The 22182-nt window shown below is 38.4% G+C and overlaps 1 protein-coding gene across 5 annotated transcripts in view; it reads right to left on the reverse strand.

Annotated features, from left to right (window-relative positions):
- Window positions 1-21673, reverse strand: part of eys (eyes shut homolog) — a 177394-nt gene extending 155721 nt beyond the window's left edge. For 4 of the 5 annotated variants that reach the window (XM_076891743.1, XM_076891744.1, XM_076891742.1 and 1 more), the window contains exons 1-7: window positions 21535-21673; window positions 10728-11570; window positions 10126-10242; window positions 4574-4770; window positions 3605-3732; window positions 2843-2957; window positions 1108-1267 (exon numbers count right to left, since the gene is read on the reverse strand). In XM_076891743.1, coding sequence (XP_076747858.1) covers window positions 1108-1267; window positions 2843-2957; window positions 3605-3732; window positions 4574-4770; window positions 10126-10242; window positions 10728-11472 — 1462 coding nt within the window. In that variant the 5' untranslated portion in view covers window positions 11473-11570; window positions 21535-21673. Of the gene's footprint in view, window positions 1-1107; window positions 1268-2842; window positions 2958-3604; window positions 3733-4107; window positions 4166-4573; window positions 4771-10125; window positions 10243-10727; window positions 11571-21534 lie in introns of those variants that run through there. The other variant, XM_023153088.2, reaches the window with a different exon arrangement.
- Between the last annotated feature and the right edge of the window lie 509 nt (window positions 21674-22182).

Genomic DNA, 22182 nt, shown 5'->3' on the forward strand with positions numbered 1-22182 from the left:
GGTAAAACAAATAAAAATGTCATATCGCAAATATTACTGGATTTTGCTTTAAATCTGTGCTTGGCTTGTGATTTACCACCAATCTCTGGCCTGAATTAGATATTGTAGAATTAATTTCCACTTGGGAGACAAGAACACTTATGTTCTTAGCGGTAGCTGCTAGTTTTGTGCTTCTCTAGACAAAGTTAAAAAAGTTTTGCCTCTAGGCTACATCAGGTAGTGCAGCAGATTGAGAACAAATGGTACTAATACTACTACCGCAAATAAAAAAATGTATAGGTCACCCCAGGGATGTTTTCTTTGTTTTTTATTTTTGTTCTACTCCCCCGGGAGGTCAGAGGTCAGCTATGGAACAGCAGCCCTTGAGCCAGCTGGGTTAACATTGTGCGTCTACAAATATGTAACATGATCGACTGATGTCTGAACTCTTCATGAACACCTTGACCATGTTTGTATGTCTTTTTTTGCTAGCTATGCATAATGCATTGCTTCTATGACAAAGTGACAGTGGAGAGTAGATTTCCCTATCAAAGTGGTTTTATGTGACATAAAATTTTAATGCACACTTGCCAGTTAATGAGAAAAAACAAAGAAAACAGAAGAAAAAAAACATTTTCTGTCACTATAGACGACATTCAAGCATGATACCAGTTATGTACTTTTAATGGAATACATGAGCATCTCATAAGTTCTTTATGGATTTTATGCCTTTTGCTTTAAACCACCAACAAAAGTCAAAATGTATAATTTATGATTTGCTCTTAGCATGAAAGCTCCATGTCCATGTGGACTGCGGATTGGCTATCTTAAAATAGTAAAATATTCAGAAAACGATAGCACTCCGTGGCTTTGTGTGTCTTGACTTTGGTTGGTGCTTATATAACAAGATGTCAAGAAATGTCAACACCATGTATCTGTCAGCCTCTGCCAGTTTTACATCAGATTTTCCCCAAACATTAAGGTTAAGGAATCAGTCATTCCTCATCCCATAACCGGCATTCCACAACTGTGTGTACAAATTAGGAGACAGAAGTCTGTTGCCAGGAGACAGATGGACAGACTCACTGAAAAGGAACAAAAAGAGATAATAAAACAAAGATATCTCACCTGTAAAGCCAAGGGGACATTTGCAGGAGTACTGAGGGGGAGATGTTGGCTGATTTGTTGCAATGCATGTTGCCCCATTCAAACAGCTGTTTGGCTTTATCTGACAGGCATCACCCACATATTGACAATATTCTCCAACCCAACCCCGGGCACAAACACACTGCAGGAATGCAGAAAATTATTCATAAGATCAGTAATATAGTAGAGTATACATCAATCTATAATAAAATGTATCATACAGAGCACACTGTATTAGAGAGAAATCATTGAATCGTGCACATTTTGAGCCTGGAGATGAATGAACAAATCACAGCTTCAAATAAATTTCAGTTCACCAAAAATTACTTCGAGAGATATTAAAGATGGTTTAATTGGCTTTGAGACGTTTTCAACCAAGATTTCTACCATCACCACGATATAATGGAGATTAATATAATTTTTGACAGTCAGAACTCAGTGAACAGCTTTAAATAAAAATTCATAGTACTTTTTTTTTTTTTTTTTTTTTTTTTTGCCTTTTCATTAACGCAAATTCAATTACGCAGTTGTGAAGACTAAAATCCTGGATGGACAATAAGAAAAATCTGATCCAAATAAGCTAAAACAGGGTTTCACTCTAAATGTGCACCTCAGATGTTTCTTTGTCACAAACACGAGGTGTTACAAAGAGAAAAAACACAAACACTACTCTCTATATCTAGCATTAAAATGATTTTTATGTTATCTCTAGTTGTGCATATGGAGCTTCTACACGACACACTAACCATTTTATTACTACCCACAGTAAATATTTATTCACATTCAAACCCTAAAAGTCACAAAAATATAAGAAAACATTAAAAGAAAAACTTGCACTTGCAGTTAGCAACAATTTTTGACTATCTCTGACCAAACGTGCACCAACATAAAGCATGTAAAAGCAGATCGTAGATAAAGAACCCTATCAGTGGTCTAATGGAACAAGACTGATGGAGAATAATTAGGAGCTATGGGGCATTACAGAGCACTCTCAGGTGTTGTAAAAAATGCAGACATTTGAGAAGACTGAGAAACTGGGAGGCAAATTAGACCCGGACCTGTCAGTCTGAACAAAGCTTCCACATATACACCAGGATTTAATGACTTAGAATTGGATTACTGCTTTCTGTAGTCATAGAACTACCACTGATGTTTCTGTAATTCTCTTTGTATTTCACTGTCATATAGACAACATTAGAAAACCCCCCAAACATTTAAACATGTCTAAACCAGGTCTTATCTCTGTATTTGTACTGCATGTACTTTATATTCAGGGACAACTGTAAGAACATCACGCAATAGCTGCCATTCTGAAGCATTCATCATTACAATCGATCCAGTGCATAACTGTTGCATCATTAAAGCAGATTTTATAGTCTAAAAATGAATACTTGCTAACAAAAAAGCCACACACCAAACAGATTCACAGGAAGGTCAACATGCTCAAATTTCTGAAAAGTGCAAAAGGTTACAATACACCATTTAGATCAATATTACTCTGGAAATGATCAAATGCAATAACGAAGAGTGGACCACTCCCATGTTTTTATCACAAAAAAGATTTTTAAAAATCTTACTACCGAAACAGAACATTTATTTTATGAATCCTAACAACACTTATGAATGAGTTCACGCTGCGTCGACTCTGTATGCGTCATGAGTCATATTTCGTGGGCTTTATTGCATTTCATTATGACTGAAACCTTGAATTACTTACCTGATATCCGCCAATTACACTCAAGCACAATCCCTCATTTAGGCAGCTGATATTGAGCAGACTGCAGTAGTCAATTATTTCTTCACAATTCTTCCCAGAAAACCCACTCAGACATCTGTTGAGAGGCGGTCAGTGTCATCAAAATCAATTCACCTTGAGCTTTAAGCACTAACAAGCAATCCTGTGTTGTTTCTTTATACGAGATTTCTGGGATTCTAATTCAGTTTTCCGCATGATCTGATTCTGATAAAGACAGGGGCTGTCGCTAATCAGGTTAGCATTTTTTACCCATTTTCTGAAATGCTTAGCGATGTTAGCGTATCATACCAAATCAAGCTCTAATGTGAATCAAATTAACTATACTGTATAATATGCCAAATATACACTTCCCTATATTTGTATTATATTTGGTTCTTATTTAGTCAAATTTCTTGTGTGAGAGTTGTTATCTGATAAACAAATTAAACCAGTTTATCTGTTTTGTGGTCTGGTACAGTTTAATATCTGGATATCTTGAAAGATGGCAGAAATGAATGGCATGAAATGGAAACGTTTTCATAGGAAAAGCATTTAAGTCTCTGTTTCAACTCTCAACAATGACTTCCTGGAGCTTTTAAAACCGCTTTAAATCCTCCTCACATCAAAAGGTGGAAAAAAAAAATCACATTTTTATTCATTCTCAGAGGGAGACACATTCATAAGAAACGCGAATCATCTTCAAGAAGAGACTCTGATGTTCCTATTATTAGATCTCCCTCTTACCTGCAGATGTAATCATTTCCCCTGGACACACAGGTGGAATTGTTCAAACATGGTGATGGACTACATAGGCTGTTCTGCCTCTTGCACGCTGTGGCCGCACTACCATCTGCACAGACACATTCAGAGCCCTGCATGGGAGAAGCAATACAACCTAGATCACCTGCAAGCCTGGGATAGGACGCTTAAATTACACAAAAGGTACATTCGATTTCCAAGTGTAGGAACACGGAACATTATCAATAAAAGAGCAAATCACTGTAGTGATAAAAATGGGCCTTCATTGAGTCACAGTTATATTTGCTACAGACTTCTACACTTTCATTAAATATAATCTAAATAAATAATAGGTTTTACATTTGTTTTAATATGGTTTTTAGATATGAGAGGCTAACAAATGTTAATGTTCTTGTAATTCAAAGTTAAACAGATTATGCTTCTAGGAAAAAATATATATGTCAAGCAGCAGCAATAATGTGCATTATGTTGATAAATGTCCTCTTTACTCTTCTCTGCTCGGGTATCCTTAGGTGGGTCTCGAAAATGTGTAGTGCACTTGGCAAACTGTAATGAACAAAACAAAGGTCGTAGAGAAAGACAATTAGACCACTGCTGTATTTTTCCCAGAGTATCCTCTAGAGCATTAGAAACACTACCACCTCTGCAAAATGTATGAGTATACTAGCATTTCCCGTGAAAGGTGCAAATTGCAGCAGGCATCCAATTACAAAAAGGTTCTGATGAGAGCCATTTCAAACTGGCACTTAAATATGGACTGGGTCATTCAATCAAAATGTTAGAGAAAGCAGACACCCTTTCCCACAGCTCATCTTCACCGGGAAATATTAATTGCTCCCGGAGCTTTTAGAATGAAGGCATTTGATCTCGCTTCAAGACACTATTAATTTTCATGTGCCATTTCTTGTTTACGTCCCACTGAGGGAAAACAAATAAGGGAAATAAAGTCCTCACGCGATCCCCTGCAGTGCACATTTGTTCCTCCTGACATGGGTACGACTTGCAATCGAAGTTAACTCGAGATTCGCAGTAGAGGCCCGCAAATCGTTCCGGACAATGGCAAACAAATCCTGTGGGACTCTCTTCACATGTACCACCATTTCTACATGGATTTGGGTCACAGGAGGCTTTCCTCTTCTCACACGGTGGGCCTGCAAAACCAGCAAAATAGATTACTGCACTTTTATTTAGAAACTATACTGCGTCTACTGGCGTTCTTAGCATAGCATGAATTTAACTATTCTGTATACTCTTGAATCTCAAATATTAAACATGGAAATTAACAAGCATGGAATGACTTCAAAGAATTTTCACACCAGAAATGAAATGCAGACGTGATTTAGAATCCAAGAAAGAAGGGGTGACTGACAGGTTTAATCATTTACACAGGGTAGTGGCATGTGTAGGGCCATTTCCCGGCACTATGCATGCATAACATTAAAAATGGTAAATAAATGGTAAATGGCCTGCATTTGTATAGCGCTTTACTTAGTCCCTAAGGACCCCAAAGCGCTTTACACTACATTCAGTCATCCACCAATTCACACACACATTCACACACTGTAAAAAGATGCTCCCACAAATAAACTTGATGCAAGACCGACTGTACACAGAGTCACCGCGTCTTGTTATTCTGTTGATTTACTATCCTAAATTGGTAGGATGATGTTCCCACCAAAGTCAAAACAATGAGTCAAAAGTAAAACTCTCAAGTTATTCAGATATGAAAAATCACAAACTAGCAGTATAATAACAGCTGTCACTTGAGTTGTTTAACTCTACTTGTAGTTTACAGCAGTCTTGTGTCTGTACAGAGTGAAATAATCATTTTATATCATATTCGCCTCAGGGAAACCAAACCTGCAGCGCCAAACACAAATTATTGGGAACTCTTCACCTAAAAATCAATTTTTTTCCCCTGAAAGCTATAAAGATGGAGTGGATTGCATTGCCTCCTCTTGTTTTTTTTTTTCCGTTTAGCCCGCATGATGGAGAACTGCCTCAGTCTCAGGGTAATATGCTTCCTGCTGTGTGTGTGTATTTAAATTTGTGCTTGTGCCATACAGCGCCGCTGACATCCCATTAAATCAGGCCACACAGCATAAACAGGAAAAATAGTTGTTTGATAACACTGTAAAAAGCCTCACTAGTAATATAATTAAATGTGGGATAAACCCGAGCTAATTAAAAGCAGTCTGGTTTTTATGAGAATAAAAAATGTGAGGAAAATATCTGGTCTGTGATTATTCCTGACAGTTTCTCCATGTTTGTGTATGTGGGTTATGCCACATAGGTTTGTAATTTTATTATTATTGTTGTTTTATTTATTATTATTCATTTTTATTATTTTTATTTTCTTTGTTTATTGCAGTTTTTTCAACATTTTGTGATATGCCGATTATTGAAATAACACATATTGTGATTTATCACCTTTTTTCACCTGCAATTTATACCCTCAAAGTTAAACTATGACAATATCTGTGTTATTCAATAAGATAAGACTATGGAACTTATTATTACTTTTTCTTATGTTGTTGCTGCAAACCTGACATAAATGGTACCATTAGATGGAATGGGGTGATGTTCACAGTTAAATGTAATATTTTAAAAAAAAAAATACAGCATTTACCTGTAATATACTGCTTAAAATTACATATCTGTTGCTGTCTATATAGGCAGAAGTTCACATTTAACAAAAAATCATATTTTACTATTACATTTGTGCTCAGCAACCTTCCTGTTTTATTGAATTATAACCAGAATACAACCAGATGGCAGCCAAAGATTGATTCAGACTGATGGCAACATGTTAGGAATATGCCTACATTTATAAATTAGATGGCAATTATTTACAAAACTTCAGTCAGCGATTGCAGTCAGTCAAAGTCAGACTGCGACTGTTTGTAGACAGGTTCCTTCCTATCAGGCGTCCCAGTGTGTTGGATGATTTTTTTGTGTTCGTTTGTTTTTGGTTGCTGTGATTTAATCTAAGTTTGCTCAGCTAACGTTACCTCAGGATGGTGGCGCATGAGATGAACCCTGTAGTTCGCAGTATTTTCAGAGTATTTTAACTTATTTAATTAAATATCTATATTTAGTGCCCTTGTATCAATATAATATTGTCACACAAAATCTCACAGTAAACTGCTGTATCGATTTTTATTAACGCATGGTAAATGTCCTGGAACAGTTTTATACTACAGCTCAAATACTATTTTATTTTTATTCTCATATTTCACTGTTCTCATTTTATTTTTTATTTTTTAAAAAGTATACAAGTTTATTAATTAAATTCTGCTGTATTATTAAATTTTTTTATGCGCACAACACAGTGTTATTTTTTATTATTATTTATACATCATTTGATATACACCAAATTAAAGTTAACACAGATTTTTAACTGATAAACATGCATTTTACTAAGTAGTGAGCGCCACAGCTTTCAGCATATTGTAAGCATTTTCTTAGATAAAGTAACTTTGACCTAAGCTCTAGCCAGCAGTTTAATTTCACAACTGTGAACTTAACCAGGGACAAAGTAATGCTGCAGTGATATTGTGCACAAAGGATAAAATTAGACTGAAATCACTGCAAGGTCAAGGTGAATAAATTTTGATGTTATTCCCTTGTGAGGTTTTTTTTTTTTCCTTTCTCACATGACACCTACACATTTATCTTTCTAGTGACTTCTTTTTTTGCATATTTTCTTTAATCCCCCTGCTGATACAAGTGCTCATGTCCCAGAGGCTCCTCCTAGCCTCCTCTGTGGGCATCAATCTTACTGTACCCAACTTCAGAGTTTGCTTTTTGCTTCAGCTCATTTTACATCAGAAATTGAGTTTTCAAAACTGGTCCACTCAAAGCTGCACCTCTACAAACTGCTTTCCTGTAGAATTTCCATCTCTCATATGTATTAATGAAGCATAATAATGATAATTCCCTCTGTAAAATTCTAACAATGTTAGTTAACACCGACGATGGTTTATATATTTATTACAGTCATTTACATTTGTGCTCTCATCTAAAACACCATTGTTTCTGCAGTGACTTTGAATTGCATCCATCTAATATGCATAAAACACCAGCATGTCAATGCCTAATTAAAACAGTTTAACAAGGCTAATGACTGCATATATACACCAAATTAAACTTACAAAACTTGGCTTTATTACCAACAAGATTTTAGAAACAATTAACACCATATTCCAAATGAAAATGGTCTTATAAAGATGGTAATACTTAACAACAAATGCCCTAGAGGTAGAGTAGAAGACAGTCAAATCAAAAGAAAATCTCATTTGAAACATCCCATGAGTTTGGCTCATTATTCTCTGCGCATAGACTTTGGCCTGTGAGGGCAGCCAGCACTGGAGCAGCCACTAACTTCCACTTGATTAATGAGCCAACTGCAGCAGGGAGGTAAAGGAAGCACGAGCTCTACAGAACTCCCAAGAAGCTGATGGGACACCAAGACACCATGACTGTGCGAAAGCACCCAGTGGAGTCTGCTTATTTGAGGGAGCAGCAGCAATTAAAGCCAATTACAAGAAGCTGCAAAAGCAGTCAGAGCATGTAAGTCCACAATTTGTTTCTGATGGAAATTATAGGAATTATCTATTTGACTTCAAACAAGGGCAGATGTTTTCTTTAATAGGGCCAACTATTTGGTTTTAACAAATGTAAGTAGCTGGTGATCATTATACTGTCATCACTGACAGCTTGGGTTAAAAGGCTTGCAAAATGCTTCTTTTACATGAAACAAAACAAAACAAGAGCAAAAAACAGCTAACACAAAAATCATTTGACTCTTTTTTTCCCCACTAGTTTCACTCCTAATGCTGTAGTTAGAGAAAAAAGTTACATTTCAAAGAGCAATTCAGACTTGAATAAAAGGAAAATATGATAAAGTTCATGTGAACCAAATTTAACATACAGTCTAGTCCACCGGTGTTGCATTAAGGAACTAACATAAGTATAATGTCCTCTACCTGATCGAAAATATTCAGTATTCAATTCAGCAGGTATCTGGCATTCACTACCAACAAGGGGATGAAGGCAAAGTGATAATTTCCTCTTTCAAAGATTTTGAAAATTATCCTGTAATCTTGCTACAGTAATCTTTTTCTCTTTTAAATCTTCAAAGCCATTTCACAAAACATCCGAGAATACCTTTTAAAATGACTTTTTTTTTCTCCTTCTTTTGTATGGCCTTAATAATCTCTTGTTATAAAGAAAAAAGAATATGCCAAACAGTACTGGAAGTAACCTTGAAACAACATCTCTAAAATAATAAGCTGAAAGCATGGGCTGGACTCGAAAGGCGAAGCTGTGACACTTCAAGAATGCTGCCAGGACAAATTGTGCTCCAAACAAAACAATGAATCAATGTGAAAAGCCACTTGGAGATTTTACTCCAGAAAGTTCATTGCAGGCTTGATTTTTACAGCAGAGAGTGATATCGAGGGCAGCCCGAAGAGCATCTAGGTCTTGTAACCATTTGTGTGTGATAACGATTGACCCGACTATACAAAAATACAGCGGATGAGACTAAATAATGAGCGAATCACTAATGTGCCATACATCTTCGCCACAGCAAAAGTCCCACTCAGCGCCTATACATGAGCGTCCAGCACTGTCTCTGAAGTGGATGGTCTTGGCTGGGAGTGAAAAATGTGTCACAATGCTCTTTGATTTGCTTTTGTAAGTGATTCTTAGAGACGGGGATCAGCTACTTTAACCCTAAGCCTAAATATAATATAACCATGCAATTTGTCTCTGTGAATATGAGCAGAGCAGAAGAAAAGTGATGGATTTCCACATAACTATATCCAGTTCTCAGATGTATATTAATGTGTATCAACTTTACATCACGTGTTGTTTCTGTTGTGACCGAAAAAAGTGATGCGTTCGTTTTATCCTGAACTTGGAAGCCTGATGTGTGCCACCTGTAAAATGCAATTATAAATACTATCATAAATGGGACTTATTCTTCAAATAACGAGCACTGAATAACATTCATTTTTATCTTTGCGCTCTCAGCAGAAACAATACACTATAAATTACATTTTACCTGATTGCCGTAAACCTTTATTTTATTAACTCCGGCATGCTCCGTTAGCTAGCAGTATAGCCCAGGCCCTTTAGAGCGGCACATCACTGGTTGTAATATGAGGTATTTGATTTGAAGTGGCCCCTTCATATATTATGATGACAAATATAACATCGAGTGGGATCAAGTTTATAGCCCACAAGGAAATGCTGATCTTTTTATGATTTATGATGATTTGAAGATAGCCCTCCTGTTTGAGGGAAATTACATGGTTCTGGGAGGTGAGGGAAAAACACTTTCCATTGTGCTTTGTATACAGAATTGCAGTAAACTGTGTGATTTGCTTGGTAGTGATTAAAACTGTGACATGCTGTTTAAAGAGCAGCTCTTCATTGTTACTGAGCCAGACAGTCCATCTACGTTATATAAACAGCCTTCTAAAATAAGAGATGCTTACCAGAGAAACCATTGTCACAGATGCATTTGAAGGATGCAGGTGATATTTGAAGGCATGTCCCATTTTCACAGATGCTGTCACAGTTTGCTTTCCCAATGATTTCAGAGCAGTTAACCCCTAAAACAAACAGCCCATTAGATGATTATTCACAGAGGACCAGGCACAGAAAAAAACAGTAGATGAGCAGAATCAAGTTTGCTTGCATGCACGGAGGTCTAATGCCTTTGATTTTAATTTTGTTAAAGAAAAAAAGTCATTACTGTAGATAATTCAGCAAGGAGCTTAAAAAAGGAAGTCATCTGGAATGCAAGCAATGTAAAAATTTATTCTGTTTGCATTACATGAGTGTGTCGGAGGGTTATGGTGAAAAACATTAACTTGATGTGTTCAATAAATCCATAATTGAGAAGCTGCTTTTACGTTCTTTCAGCACATGAGTACGTCTCTCAGAAACACTTCTTCTACAAACTTTGATTTTGTAGCAAATGCAACATGTTACAGCCACAAGTGATGTATAGGACTATTTTTAGATGCTCTGACCAAGCCCTTATTCAAACAATTACGAGAACTCATTAAATGGGATCAGTGACATTTGTGCTCACCTGTAAAATGTGGAGGACACAGACACTTATATGTTCTGTAGTGTGGATCTGTCGATCCATTGCTCAAACAGACTCCTTTGTTTTCACAGGGGTTATCCAAACAAGCATCAAACTTTTCACAAAACCTCCCAGAATACTTGTGGTGACATCGACAGTGGAATGCACTCTCTCCGACTCCTGTTTGACAGACACCGTTCCCCGAACAAAGTCGAAGCATCGGGGAGCTCCGACAAAGTTGGGTTTTAACTGTGACGTTCAGCCTCAAACCTAGCGTGCACAGCTGCGTGTCTCCTTCGTGCAGCGCAATAAAATAACGGTGACCCGGCATGAGCCACCTGGCATCGACTTGCTCTCTTTCATTTATGTTGTGAGGGAAGAGAAACTGATCTTCTCTCTGTCCTGTTGCAGAACAGCTTTCAAAGTTCTCTTTTGACACATTTAGGAGTTTGATGCCATATGACTTGAGTGTTTCATCAGCAGACATCAGCAGTTTGTCTCCATGTTGTAGCTGAAGTGGGCATATCTGTGGGAAGTTGAAAGGCTGCTCACTTGACTCGTCTCCCTGCTGGGAATCCCAACACTCAGAAACACTCCTGCAGATGTTCCCTATTAGAGTCCAATTCATTTGGATGGTGTTTTTTTTAAGGTGCCATTCGGTTGAAGGTTGCCTGTTGCAAAGGATTTGGCAGTGGATCATATGAATGGCCACAAAAATGAGACTCACGTGAAACAATGACGATCTCATGTCTCCTCTTTCTCTGTATTTAATCCAAATCAGTTTGGGACTTTAAAGAACGACTTTATGTGATGCTTTACTCCAAAGTCCACCAGAGTAGCAATCGCCTGAAGAAAACAAAGAGATTTTTTAAAATATGTTTTACGGCTACACACTGTTGCTGCTTAAAACTTTACCCAGAGCACTAGAAGTGACTGAGCCCATGCTGTTATTATGAAGATTTCATTTTACAATAACACCACAGACCTATGGTTTCTGCGAGGGTAGCAGGAACTGTTATAATCATATGCAGTGCTGCTGACCACCAAGTGTGTCACAGCAGCCTCAGCCTCCCGGAGGTTTCTACAGAGAGTGACAATGTCAGATAAAATATTCTCTCTCCCCTGCTGGTGCCTGATACCTCAGTGTCAGGCAGCGAGATGAGTTAAAGCAGACAGCATTGTCTTCCTCCCTCAGGCCTTTTTCATACGTGTGCGCCAGATAAAACAACAAAGTAGAGAAGCCTCGCTGCAAGAAAAACTCTGCTTCTTGATCAGCTCACAAGGGCTGATATGAATAACTGCATGGCGATAAGTAATAAAACGCTGAATATGGAACACCAATATCAATAGAAGAGGGAGTGATAAAATGAATGAGATTGCAAGTATTGTCTTGGGGGTTCTGTGGGGACCCAGAAGACTTCATTTACACGAGATGAGGATGACTATTGTGTTTCACCGAACAAATTGGAAACCTGTCAGCTGATTTGTGAAAAAAAAATATTGAATTAAAATTTTAATAAAAGAAGACAAAATGTGGGATAGGTTTAGTGATTGCAGAATAATAATTACCAGCACCTGTGCAATGGCCATTTACATGTAGTTATTCGTTTTTTAATTAACTTTTATTTAAAGTTCAGTATTTTTACATTGACAATGAATCAAAGGAGATTAGATATGAAAGGATTCATTCATAGCAACAGAGCATCCCTTTATTTTTTCAGCATTTTGATGTTTTCTATCTGGTGCGAGCGGTGCTGGTGAAGAGCCAGTCCTGCTTCAGTGCCTTTGGAGAATAAGCCTACACTTCAAAAAGTATGAAACCCGTACATTAGAGTTCTATAGCAGAAGTTGTGGTCATTGTGTGTGGGGAGAAAATGTGACAGATGTGATCCTTCTCCATAGTTACAGTAGTTCCAATTTTGGGTCCGGCAATTTCGTGGTGGCAAAAAAAGTGGCCAGACAGACAGGACACTGATGCGTTGTAAAAAGATGTCATTTTGGCAGTCTGTTGGTTTTAGTGTAAAAGCACCAAAAAACACATGATTGAGATTCTTGCCAGAATATTGTAACTATACTGTAAAACAAAGCACCTCACAAACGTCTCATAATTATAAAACAGGAGAAAAGAAATCAATGAATGTCATTATGAGATAATAGAAAAAGCTCTTAAAAAACTCAATATATATTCAAAGAAATTTAATTTGTACATTAAACCTTTTTTTTTTTTTTGAAAAAGAAAGACTTTGAGCAGATCTGTTTACATAATATGCCAGGAATCTTGAGCTGCTACTGGAACTAATGATTCAAGTTCTTCTAAAAGCAAGTTTTAGGTATTTACTTGGAAGTTATTATAATACACAAAGGAATCCTGGTTCGAGACTGGATGGAGACACAAATCCCTAAAAGGGTTGGGTCAGGAAGTGAATAAGCAAGTTGCCAAAAGTTTTCATCTAAATTACCTTTAAATGGCCACTGGGACATAAAAAAACAACAACGGACATATAGACTCATCAGTCAATCTGATTTAAAAATTGCTTTAAAAAGGGTAATTTTAAAAAAGCTTTTTCCCCCCGGAATCAATGGCAGCCAACCAACAGGTACAGAAGCAGGACCTCCTGTAAATTGAAAACAAGCAGAAATAAAGCACGTGTTCTACCATGGAAAATGTCTTGAGAACCCAGATTGGTGCCACTGCAATAAAATCAAAACAATTGCCATTGCAAAATATTCTTTTCTTTTGACATTTTTCCATTGTTACATTTATTAATATAACCACAGTAGGAACAAAACTCTAATCCACAATTACGTTTAATCCTTGATTAGATGAAACTGTGGATTTGGAGAATCGTCAAGCCTGCTGCTCTTGGCTTACAGGTTGTAAAAGTACAGTGGGGCAAAAAAGTATTTAGTCAGCCACCGATTGTGCAAGTTCCCCCACTTAAAATGATGACAGAGGTCAGTAATTTGCACCAGAGGTACACTTCAACTGTGAGAGACAGAATGTGAAAAAAAATCCATGAATCCACATGGTAGGATTTGTAAAGAATTTATTCGTAAATTAGGGTGGAAAATAAGTATTTGGTCACCTCAAACAAGGAAAATCTCTGGCTCCCACAGACCTGTAACGTCTTCTGTAAGAAGCTTTTCTGTCCCCCACTCGTTACCTGTATGAATGGCACCTGTTTGAACTCATCATCTGTATAAAAGACACCTGTCTACAGCCTCAAACAGTCAGACTCCAAACTCCGCCATGGCCAAGACCAAAGAGCTTTCGAAGGACACCAGGAAAAGTATTGTAGACCTGCACCAGACTGGGAAGAGTGAATCTACAATAGGCAAGCAGCTTGGTGTGAAAAAAATCAACTGTGGGAGCAATCATCAGAAAATGGAAGACATACAAGACCACTGATAATCTCCCTCGATCTGGGGCTCCACGCAAGATCTCATCCCGTGGGGTCAAAATGATCATGAGAACGGTGAGCAAAGATCCCAGAACCACACGGGGGGACCTGGTGAATGACCTGCAGAGAGCTGGGACCAAAGTAACAAAGGTCACCATCAGTAACACACTACAACGGCAGGGAATCAAATCCCGCAGTGCCAGACGTGTTCCGCTGCTGAAGCCAGTGCATGTCCAGGCCCGTCTGAAGTTTGCCAGAGAGCACATGGATGATACAGCAGAGGATTGGGAGAATGTCATGTGGTCAGATGAAACCAAAGTAGAACTTTTTGGTATAAACTCAACTCGTCGTGTTTGGAGGAAGAAGAATACTGAGTTGCATCCCAAGAACACCATACCTACTGTGAAGCATGGGGATGGAAACATCATGCTATGGGGCTGTTTTTCTGCCAAGGGGACAGGACGACTGATCCGTGTTAAGGACAGAATGAATGGGGCCATGTATCGTGAGATTTTGAGCCAAAACCTCCTTCCATCAGTGAGAACTTTGAAGATGAAACGAGGCTGGGTCTTCCAACATGACAATGATCCAAAACACACCGCCCGGGCAACAAAGGAGTGGCTTCGTAAGAAGCATTTGAAAGTCCTGGAGTGGCCTAGCCAGTCTCCAGACCTCAACCCCATAGAAAATCTGTGGCGGGAGTTGAAAGTCCGTGTTGCTCGGCGACAGCCCCAAAACATCACTGCTCTCGAGAAGATCTGCATGGAGGAATGGGCCAAAATACCAGCTACTGTGTGTGCAAACCTGGTAAAGACCTATAGTAAACGTTTGACCTCTGTTATTGCCAACAAAGGTTATGTTACAAAGTATTGAGTTGTATTTTTGTTATTGACCAAATACTTATTTTCCACCCTGATTTACGAATAAATTCTTTACAAATCCTACCATGTGAATTCATGGATTTTTTTTTCACATTCTGTCTCTCACAGTTGAAGTGTACCTCTGGTGCAAATTACTGACCTCTGTCCTTTTAAGTGGGGGAACTTGCACAATCGGTGGCTGACTAAATACTTTTTTGCCTCACTGTATGTTAAGCATCCCTGTCGCATGCCTACAATGTTTCAAAAGACATGTGAAGATATGGAATTTCTTATATTGGTTTTAAAAAAGTGGCTAACAAACAACTTTAATGGGTTACAGACTAAAAAACATCAAACAAATTTTAAAAAAAAATGAAAACATGGTAACAAAATTGTCAATAAAATTGGAAATCAGAGTTTTACATAGATAGTACAATACAAAAGTACAGAGTAAACCCTAAACTCTTTACAATTTGATTCCATGGAGTCAAACTTTCTTTCATTTTTAAAGTGGTCTGGAGAAACAGCTTTCCAGGCTTCTTAATGATCCTTTAAAGGTTTTCTTTGGACATTGGCTGCTTCATTCATTACAGTCCTGTGCTGTGATGAATCTAAATTTTTTTAAAAATTGGTTCAAATCAAAATCAATATATACTGGAGAGGTACAAGAGTGAGTGCCACCTGTAAAACACATTGGTTCTGTCGTGGTTTGGTTTGGCTACATGTCCACCAGTGGTGTTTGGGATGGAATTATGAATACCGAAAAGAACCATCAGATTTCAATATCCACCATAAAGCATATTTAAAGCCTCTGATTAGCAGCAGCTTTGTTTTTCAGCATGGCAATGCTCTCAAACACACTGCCAGTGCAGAACAAAAGGCAGCCGACATCCAAAGAGTTCTGAGTTTCCTTTAAAAACTATTCCTGAAGACTACCTGTACTTAAAGAAATTACAAAGAAGCCTAAGAGAGTTAATAAAATTGGTCGAAATACTGACTTTCAAATTCCTTAGAATTGTACAAACTCTTTTTTTGCCTTATATAAAGAGTACTGTAAATTATCCACAACAACCCTGAAACTACCAAAAACAGCACAACACCAGAATCTAATACTGTGTCACTGTAAGGTGTTTTTGTCTATTAGTAGTAGCACAGTAGTGGCAGCTATGTTTACTGCTATCAGTCGCCTGTAACCAGTAATGTGATTTAGGCAAGAGGTCAGGATGTACTGTATACTCTGAATCGAAATTGGACTTTCACAGTATCAGCTACAATTCAATAATGCACTGCATAATGCTGTATGCTGCAGTACACTTGTTTATATCTCAACTACCACATAATAACAAGACCCAGGTCACCCCAACAGCCTCACCATGAATTGTCCCAAAGTTGGAGTGAAATGAAGACCACCTTATACCACCATGCATGTGGCAGTAAATTGACAACATCAACAAGCAGAATGAGTAAAAAGATAACAGAAGGCACACTAAGGCCAGGAAAGACTATCTATTTGCCACATTTCCACTGGAATTCAGAAAGAATACATTAAGCAAGTAAACCGAACGGTTGTAATCAGCACATTTGTTTCAATACCAAATTACTATCATAACTCATAATACATTGAGAAGCTGTTTAAACCATAGGTCTCTGCGCAGTTAACTTCATTTAAACTCTAAATGACATTTATCCATCTTGATCTTGACCAAATCTGATTCGAAATCCATCTAAAATTGCATTCGATACTCATTCATACTTCCACGCCAATCTATAGTGTTTGGCGTCCACTTAAATAAACAGACCAGAAGGTTCTCTTCGGATATTAAGAGGCCTTAAAGGTATTGATCAATTAGGATTAAACTGTGGGCCACACAGTGAAATGGTTCAGCTAATAAGGGCCATGGGGTCAGAAGCAAGGTAATGCTTGTGGGGGTCAACTAATTGTCTCAAACAGCCTCCTGCTATTATTGCACCTCAGTTCACTCCACAATTTAGGATGCCAATCACGCAGGTGTGTAGAGGGCAATGGATCAAGGGAGCTGTGTAAATCCTCGCTTGACTGATGACTGAGAGAGACATGAGGAGGACACAACGAATTATCGCATCATACTGGTAGGTTACATGTCAATTGCTGTCTCTCACAGGTTACAATAGCTGATACGGAGATTGAAAGAAAATTACTCGACAAAATATTTTCATAATCAGCTCCCTTTGTTCTTAAATAAATGGTTTAGGCAACTTAAATGTGAAGATTACCAAATGAAGGACATTTTCCCCAATTAATGTCACTTTCTTGACCAAATGACTCAAGAAAGAGATCAGGAGCTTACTCGGTAATAAATAGTCAACACAGCGCTGTAGGTTAGATGAAGATGGGTTAGATGAACTGGATCAAAGAGGACATTTGACATAACAAAGCTTAGTTTGATCAGAAACTAGGCCACATCTGAAAACATTTGCTAACTTGCCAACTAATGAGAAAGATTACATTTTCTTGTTTTCTTCACAAGTAGCAAAGTTTGGCTCATTAAGCTGTCAGCACGATGCACAGACAGTGATGAAGATGGTGGTTAGTGACTGAGGCACAATTGCTAGTTACAGTACAATGGCACTTCTGCAAGAACGAGGACGCACAGGTGTAAGTTGAGGCAAACATTGTTGAGATAAATAGTGTAAGCGTCCTTGTATATGGTAATTTCTCATTATCATTTCCTCAGAACTTTTCACAGCCTGGCAGCTGCAGTGAGTGAATGCTGATGGTGTTTGCTATTGTGCTGTATTGAGTGTATTTTTTGCTTTTTCCCCCTCGCTGCATAGGGACTGGAGATGACTTATCGGAAGTTTATATTTGTACGGCATATTAATTAAATTGAATTAAATTAGAATTCAAGTTGTAAGCCTCCTACATTGATTAAATCTGCTGCTGTTCTGTCATAACATGTCCCTCAGGATCATCGTAACAAAGAAAGGGTCTTTTGCAACTCTCTGTGCCACAGTGAATCTGCTGAAATGATTAAATCAGAAGGCGAAAGAAAATCATCTCTCAATTTATCGCCACACATGAGGTATGCGATGAGATGAACTTCATGACCGGCATTACAGACTCGTAGGCTTTTATCAACTTGACAATATTTGGTAGAGCATCATTTGTCATCAGCATACCAATTCATTCTAAAAGCTTCCCGAGTGAACAACACAAAACAAAACAAAAAAAACAACAGAAAAAATCTGGAACAGATATTTTACCTGAGAAAGTCTGACTGTGAAGTAAACACAGACTTTAAAGCAGCTGGCACAGAACTCATTTCTCTGTCCACTCACTGTTAAATTCACTTTTGTCAACACTGTGGTGATGGATTTGGTAGATGTTGTCCCATTTCAGAGTAGGTTAGAGCAGAAAAAGGTCAACTGCCACCATCATTAAGTGGGTTCGAACACAGACCGGCTCGTGAACATATTTACAAAGCCAAAACACTTCAGCTACATTTAATAATAATAATAAGAAGAAAAGGAGCTTTGGTTATTATTTATAACCTTCAAACTGATACAAATCAGCTTTATTACTATATCAGCAGCGGGATGTCTCTGAAACAGCAGTGAACCACCAGCAGGCTACTGGCCACAGCCGCTGCTGGACTGATCGTTTGTGCTCCCTGGGTAGATGTGTGGATCGCCACTAATCACCTATAACAATGATGAGCATCCAGGCCTAAAGCCCCCTGAAAATTAGCCCGTACATCAATTTTCTTACTCTAAATGAAGTGATTGATGCCAAAGGCAAAACCAATTTTCACTCAAATTTCAGGTCTGTTTCCTGAATCATGTAAAGTAATACTGAGAAGACAAGTCATACAGTTCTGGCCTTTATCTTATAGAAGTGCATAGGAAATTAAACTTCACAGACACCTAGTTTTTTTGTTCTTTCTTTACTCTCTAAAACCTTAAACAACATTTGAAAGAAGCAAAACTGCAGAATGTTTTCAAGTCTGTAATATCTCAAACCATGGGTTAAATTAGGCCAAAGCCAGCAGCACAACAGCTTTGCCAGCTTGAAATGAATTGCTCTTTTTTTGTTTGTTTTAGGCACTACCTTTATCAGTCACCAGCCCCCCTGTATAGGCTACAGTGTTTCCTGTTTATTTGGGGCTCTGGAGGAGAACCTCAATAAGTTAAGGCTGTGAGTTTTTGTTTGTTTGTAACACTTGTGCAGTGCTTTGGGGATTTGCAGTATATACACTTTCTGCCACGCAGAGCCCTAAGAGCTCTGCATGAAGGAAATACTGCAGGCACGTCTGTGAGGCAGCTTGGTTATCATGATCCAGAATATGTGGCACACCTGCAGACCAGAAAATTGCTTTGGAGAGTTTCGTTTATTTAGTTATTTTTATCCATAGTTTTTCTTGTTTGTTCTGAGTCACCTATATAGAGCTTGTGGCATGCTAATGTTAGGTGTGGATGCTGGAGGTCAAGCAAAAATCTCTTCTCCATCTCCACCAACTCTTCTCTTAAAAACTTCACACGAGTGTACAGTATACCTAAGACAGTGTATTTTCCCCTAAACAACATATTTGTGTTTTAAATCTTATACAACGAATAGTTTCATGTTTATCAGTTTTTTAATCACCAGAAAAACATGTTTTGGTTTCATTTGACCTAAATAGGCAAGTTGTTGTGCAAGTTGTCCATGCCATGAGCACACCAAACCATACAGAGCTAATAAACTCATCTTTAACCTAGAGAAAGTATCATTCATAACTTACAAAAAAGGGTTTTTTATTTTATTTCCACTTCACCTCAATACTTCTTAAATGAACTTGGGACCCAGAAAAGCCAATTGCCTTCTGAATCTTGCTCATATGCAGTTCAACTGGTTTTAACTCGTTATAGCTGATATCTGTGCGGCTATATACTGTTAACTGCCAGTATAGTTTTTATTAGCACTGCTGAGCCAGCCAGGGATTTCCACTAGAGTCACTTAAGGTTTTAATGTGATTCTCCTGTTCGGTATTGGTTTTGACACTGTGCCCTGTGCACACAGATTCCATGAAACTTTTAATATAATCCCATGTAGATGATGAAATCCCCAAATTCTTTGCAATTTTAAAATAGAAAAGAAACTCTTACGTTGTTGAAATATTTGCTTGTGAAATTTTTCTTTAGTGCGAGGGGGAAAAACACAAAAAAAACTGAGTTCTTACATTGAATGTATTGTTTATTTTTTAATTAAATGTGGGTTTACTATTTGTGGGTTTACAGCGAAGCATCTGCCTTCATCTCACTCTATCCCTAGCATCCTGCTCTGTCACAACAACCCTCTGCATGTCCTCCTTCTCTACCTTCATCAAATTCCTCTGTGGTCTTCCTCTTTTCCTGCTGCCTAACAGCTACATATTCCACATCCCTTGTCCAGTAAATCCACTATCCCAGACTATCTCAGCCTTGTCCCTCTTTTTCTCCAAAGTGCTCGACCTCAGCTGTCCCTCTGATACTCTCATTTCTAATCCTGTCCACTCTGGTAATTCCCAGCTTATTGCATTTATTGATCATTTGTTTATTCCTGTTACATCTATTTAAAAATCTTTTTTTTAACTTTTTGATTTAGATCCCATTTGCACGTGGATCCTAAATGTACCATAACCGGTGATTTGTGGACAATTTTCATAACTACGTGACTCACTTGAACTAAAATAAAAATGTGTGCTGCTAAAGTTAGCCAGCTTTAACAAGTGGCGCATGTCTTACTATTTTCCCCCCATGGTGATGTCACATTTTGATTACTGAACACCTCAGGGTGTGCTGGATGACATTATACAAAAAACCTTTTTGGTTCAACACCGGTCATAAGTAATTTCTCCTAATTTAAAGACATTGATTTTTTTTTTTTTACACTAACAACAACAACAATAATAATAATAACTGTGCACACTACTACAACCTATATCTGTCTTAAGAGTTTGAGAAGTTTTAAAAAGTTATTATATGGTAAATGGCCTGTATTTATATAGCGCTTTACTAGTCCCTAAGGACCCCAAAGCGCTTTACATATCCAGTCATCCACCCATTCACACACACATTCACACACTGGTGATGGCAAGCTACATTGTAGCCACAGCCACCCTGGGGCGCACTGACAGAGGTGAGGCTGCCGGACACTGGCGCCACCGGGCCCTCTGACCACCACCAGTAGGCAGTGGGTGAAGTGTCTTGCCCAAGGACACAACGACCGAGACCGTCCAAGCCGGGGCTCGAACCGGCAACCTTCCGATTACAAGGCGAACTCCCAACTCTTGAGCCACGATCGCCCATAATGCAAAGATGAAAGAGGCTACGTCAACAAGATTGAACTACAGCTTAGCATTAAATGTAGCTAACGCGTCCCTCTGCCCCCATCCTGCAAATGCTAGGCCCAGGATTTACTATGGACGGCTAATCTTACTAGTAGGGAGTACACATGGACCATCTGCTGCATGCAGAAACGGTGCAGCAGACACCTCTCTGCTGACTTGCAATTAACGCCGTTTCATCGTCTGTGCCGGTGGGATATATGCTCACCATTAAGTTGCAAAGGTGTTCCGCCCTGGGACGGTGACTTGTACCATCATTCTGGAGAATTTGCTAGTCAGAGGTGAGATGTGTATCTCCGTGGGGAATAAGACAGCTGAGCCGTCTAAGCGACACCGGGGGAAACACGTTGCTAAGGAAATGTGATCAGAAGCTGAGGGCTGAAGGCGTGCCTGTCTGCTGAGGAGATGGCCCTCTGTGGCAGGTCAGGGCGGGGATACGGGGCTGCTTGATTGATTATTTAATTAGGCTTAACAAAATATTCATTAGCGAGGCGAGTCATTATCTTGTGTAAACAATTGAACCTCTCCTACAAAATGAAAATGGTTTTTATATAGCCTATTACCTGAGAGGTGAAAAAAAAAATTGACTGCGGTCTCTCAAAGCCTAGCTATAATTGATCCTCTGCAGGTCTGGATTAGGAACGCGTTTAATAAGAACTAAAACTCCAAAACTGTTGTTTCGTGCATCTGGTTGCCTAGCAGGCTAAATGAATTACTGTAGCACTTTGTCATGCATGCGCTACTCCAATTGCTTGGGCTGATGTGAAGATTACACTAGACTATCATAATGCAACAATTCAGAATGTGAATAGCTTTATCAGCTTTTAATTTTTGCACCGGATTATTGGGAACATTT

The sequence above is a fragment of the Maylandia zebra genome, linkage group LG13 (assembly GCF_041146795.1).
Source record: "Maylandia zebra isolate NMK-2024a linkage group LG13, Mzebra_GT3a, whole genome shotgun sequence".
NCBI lineage: Eukaryota > Metazoa > Chordata > Actinopteri > Cichliformes > Cichlidae > Maylandia > Maylandia zebra.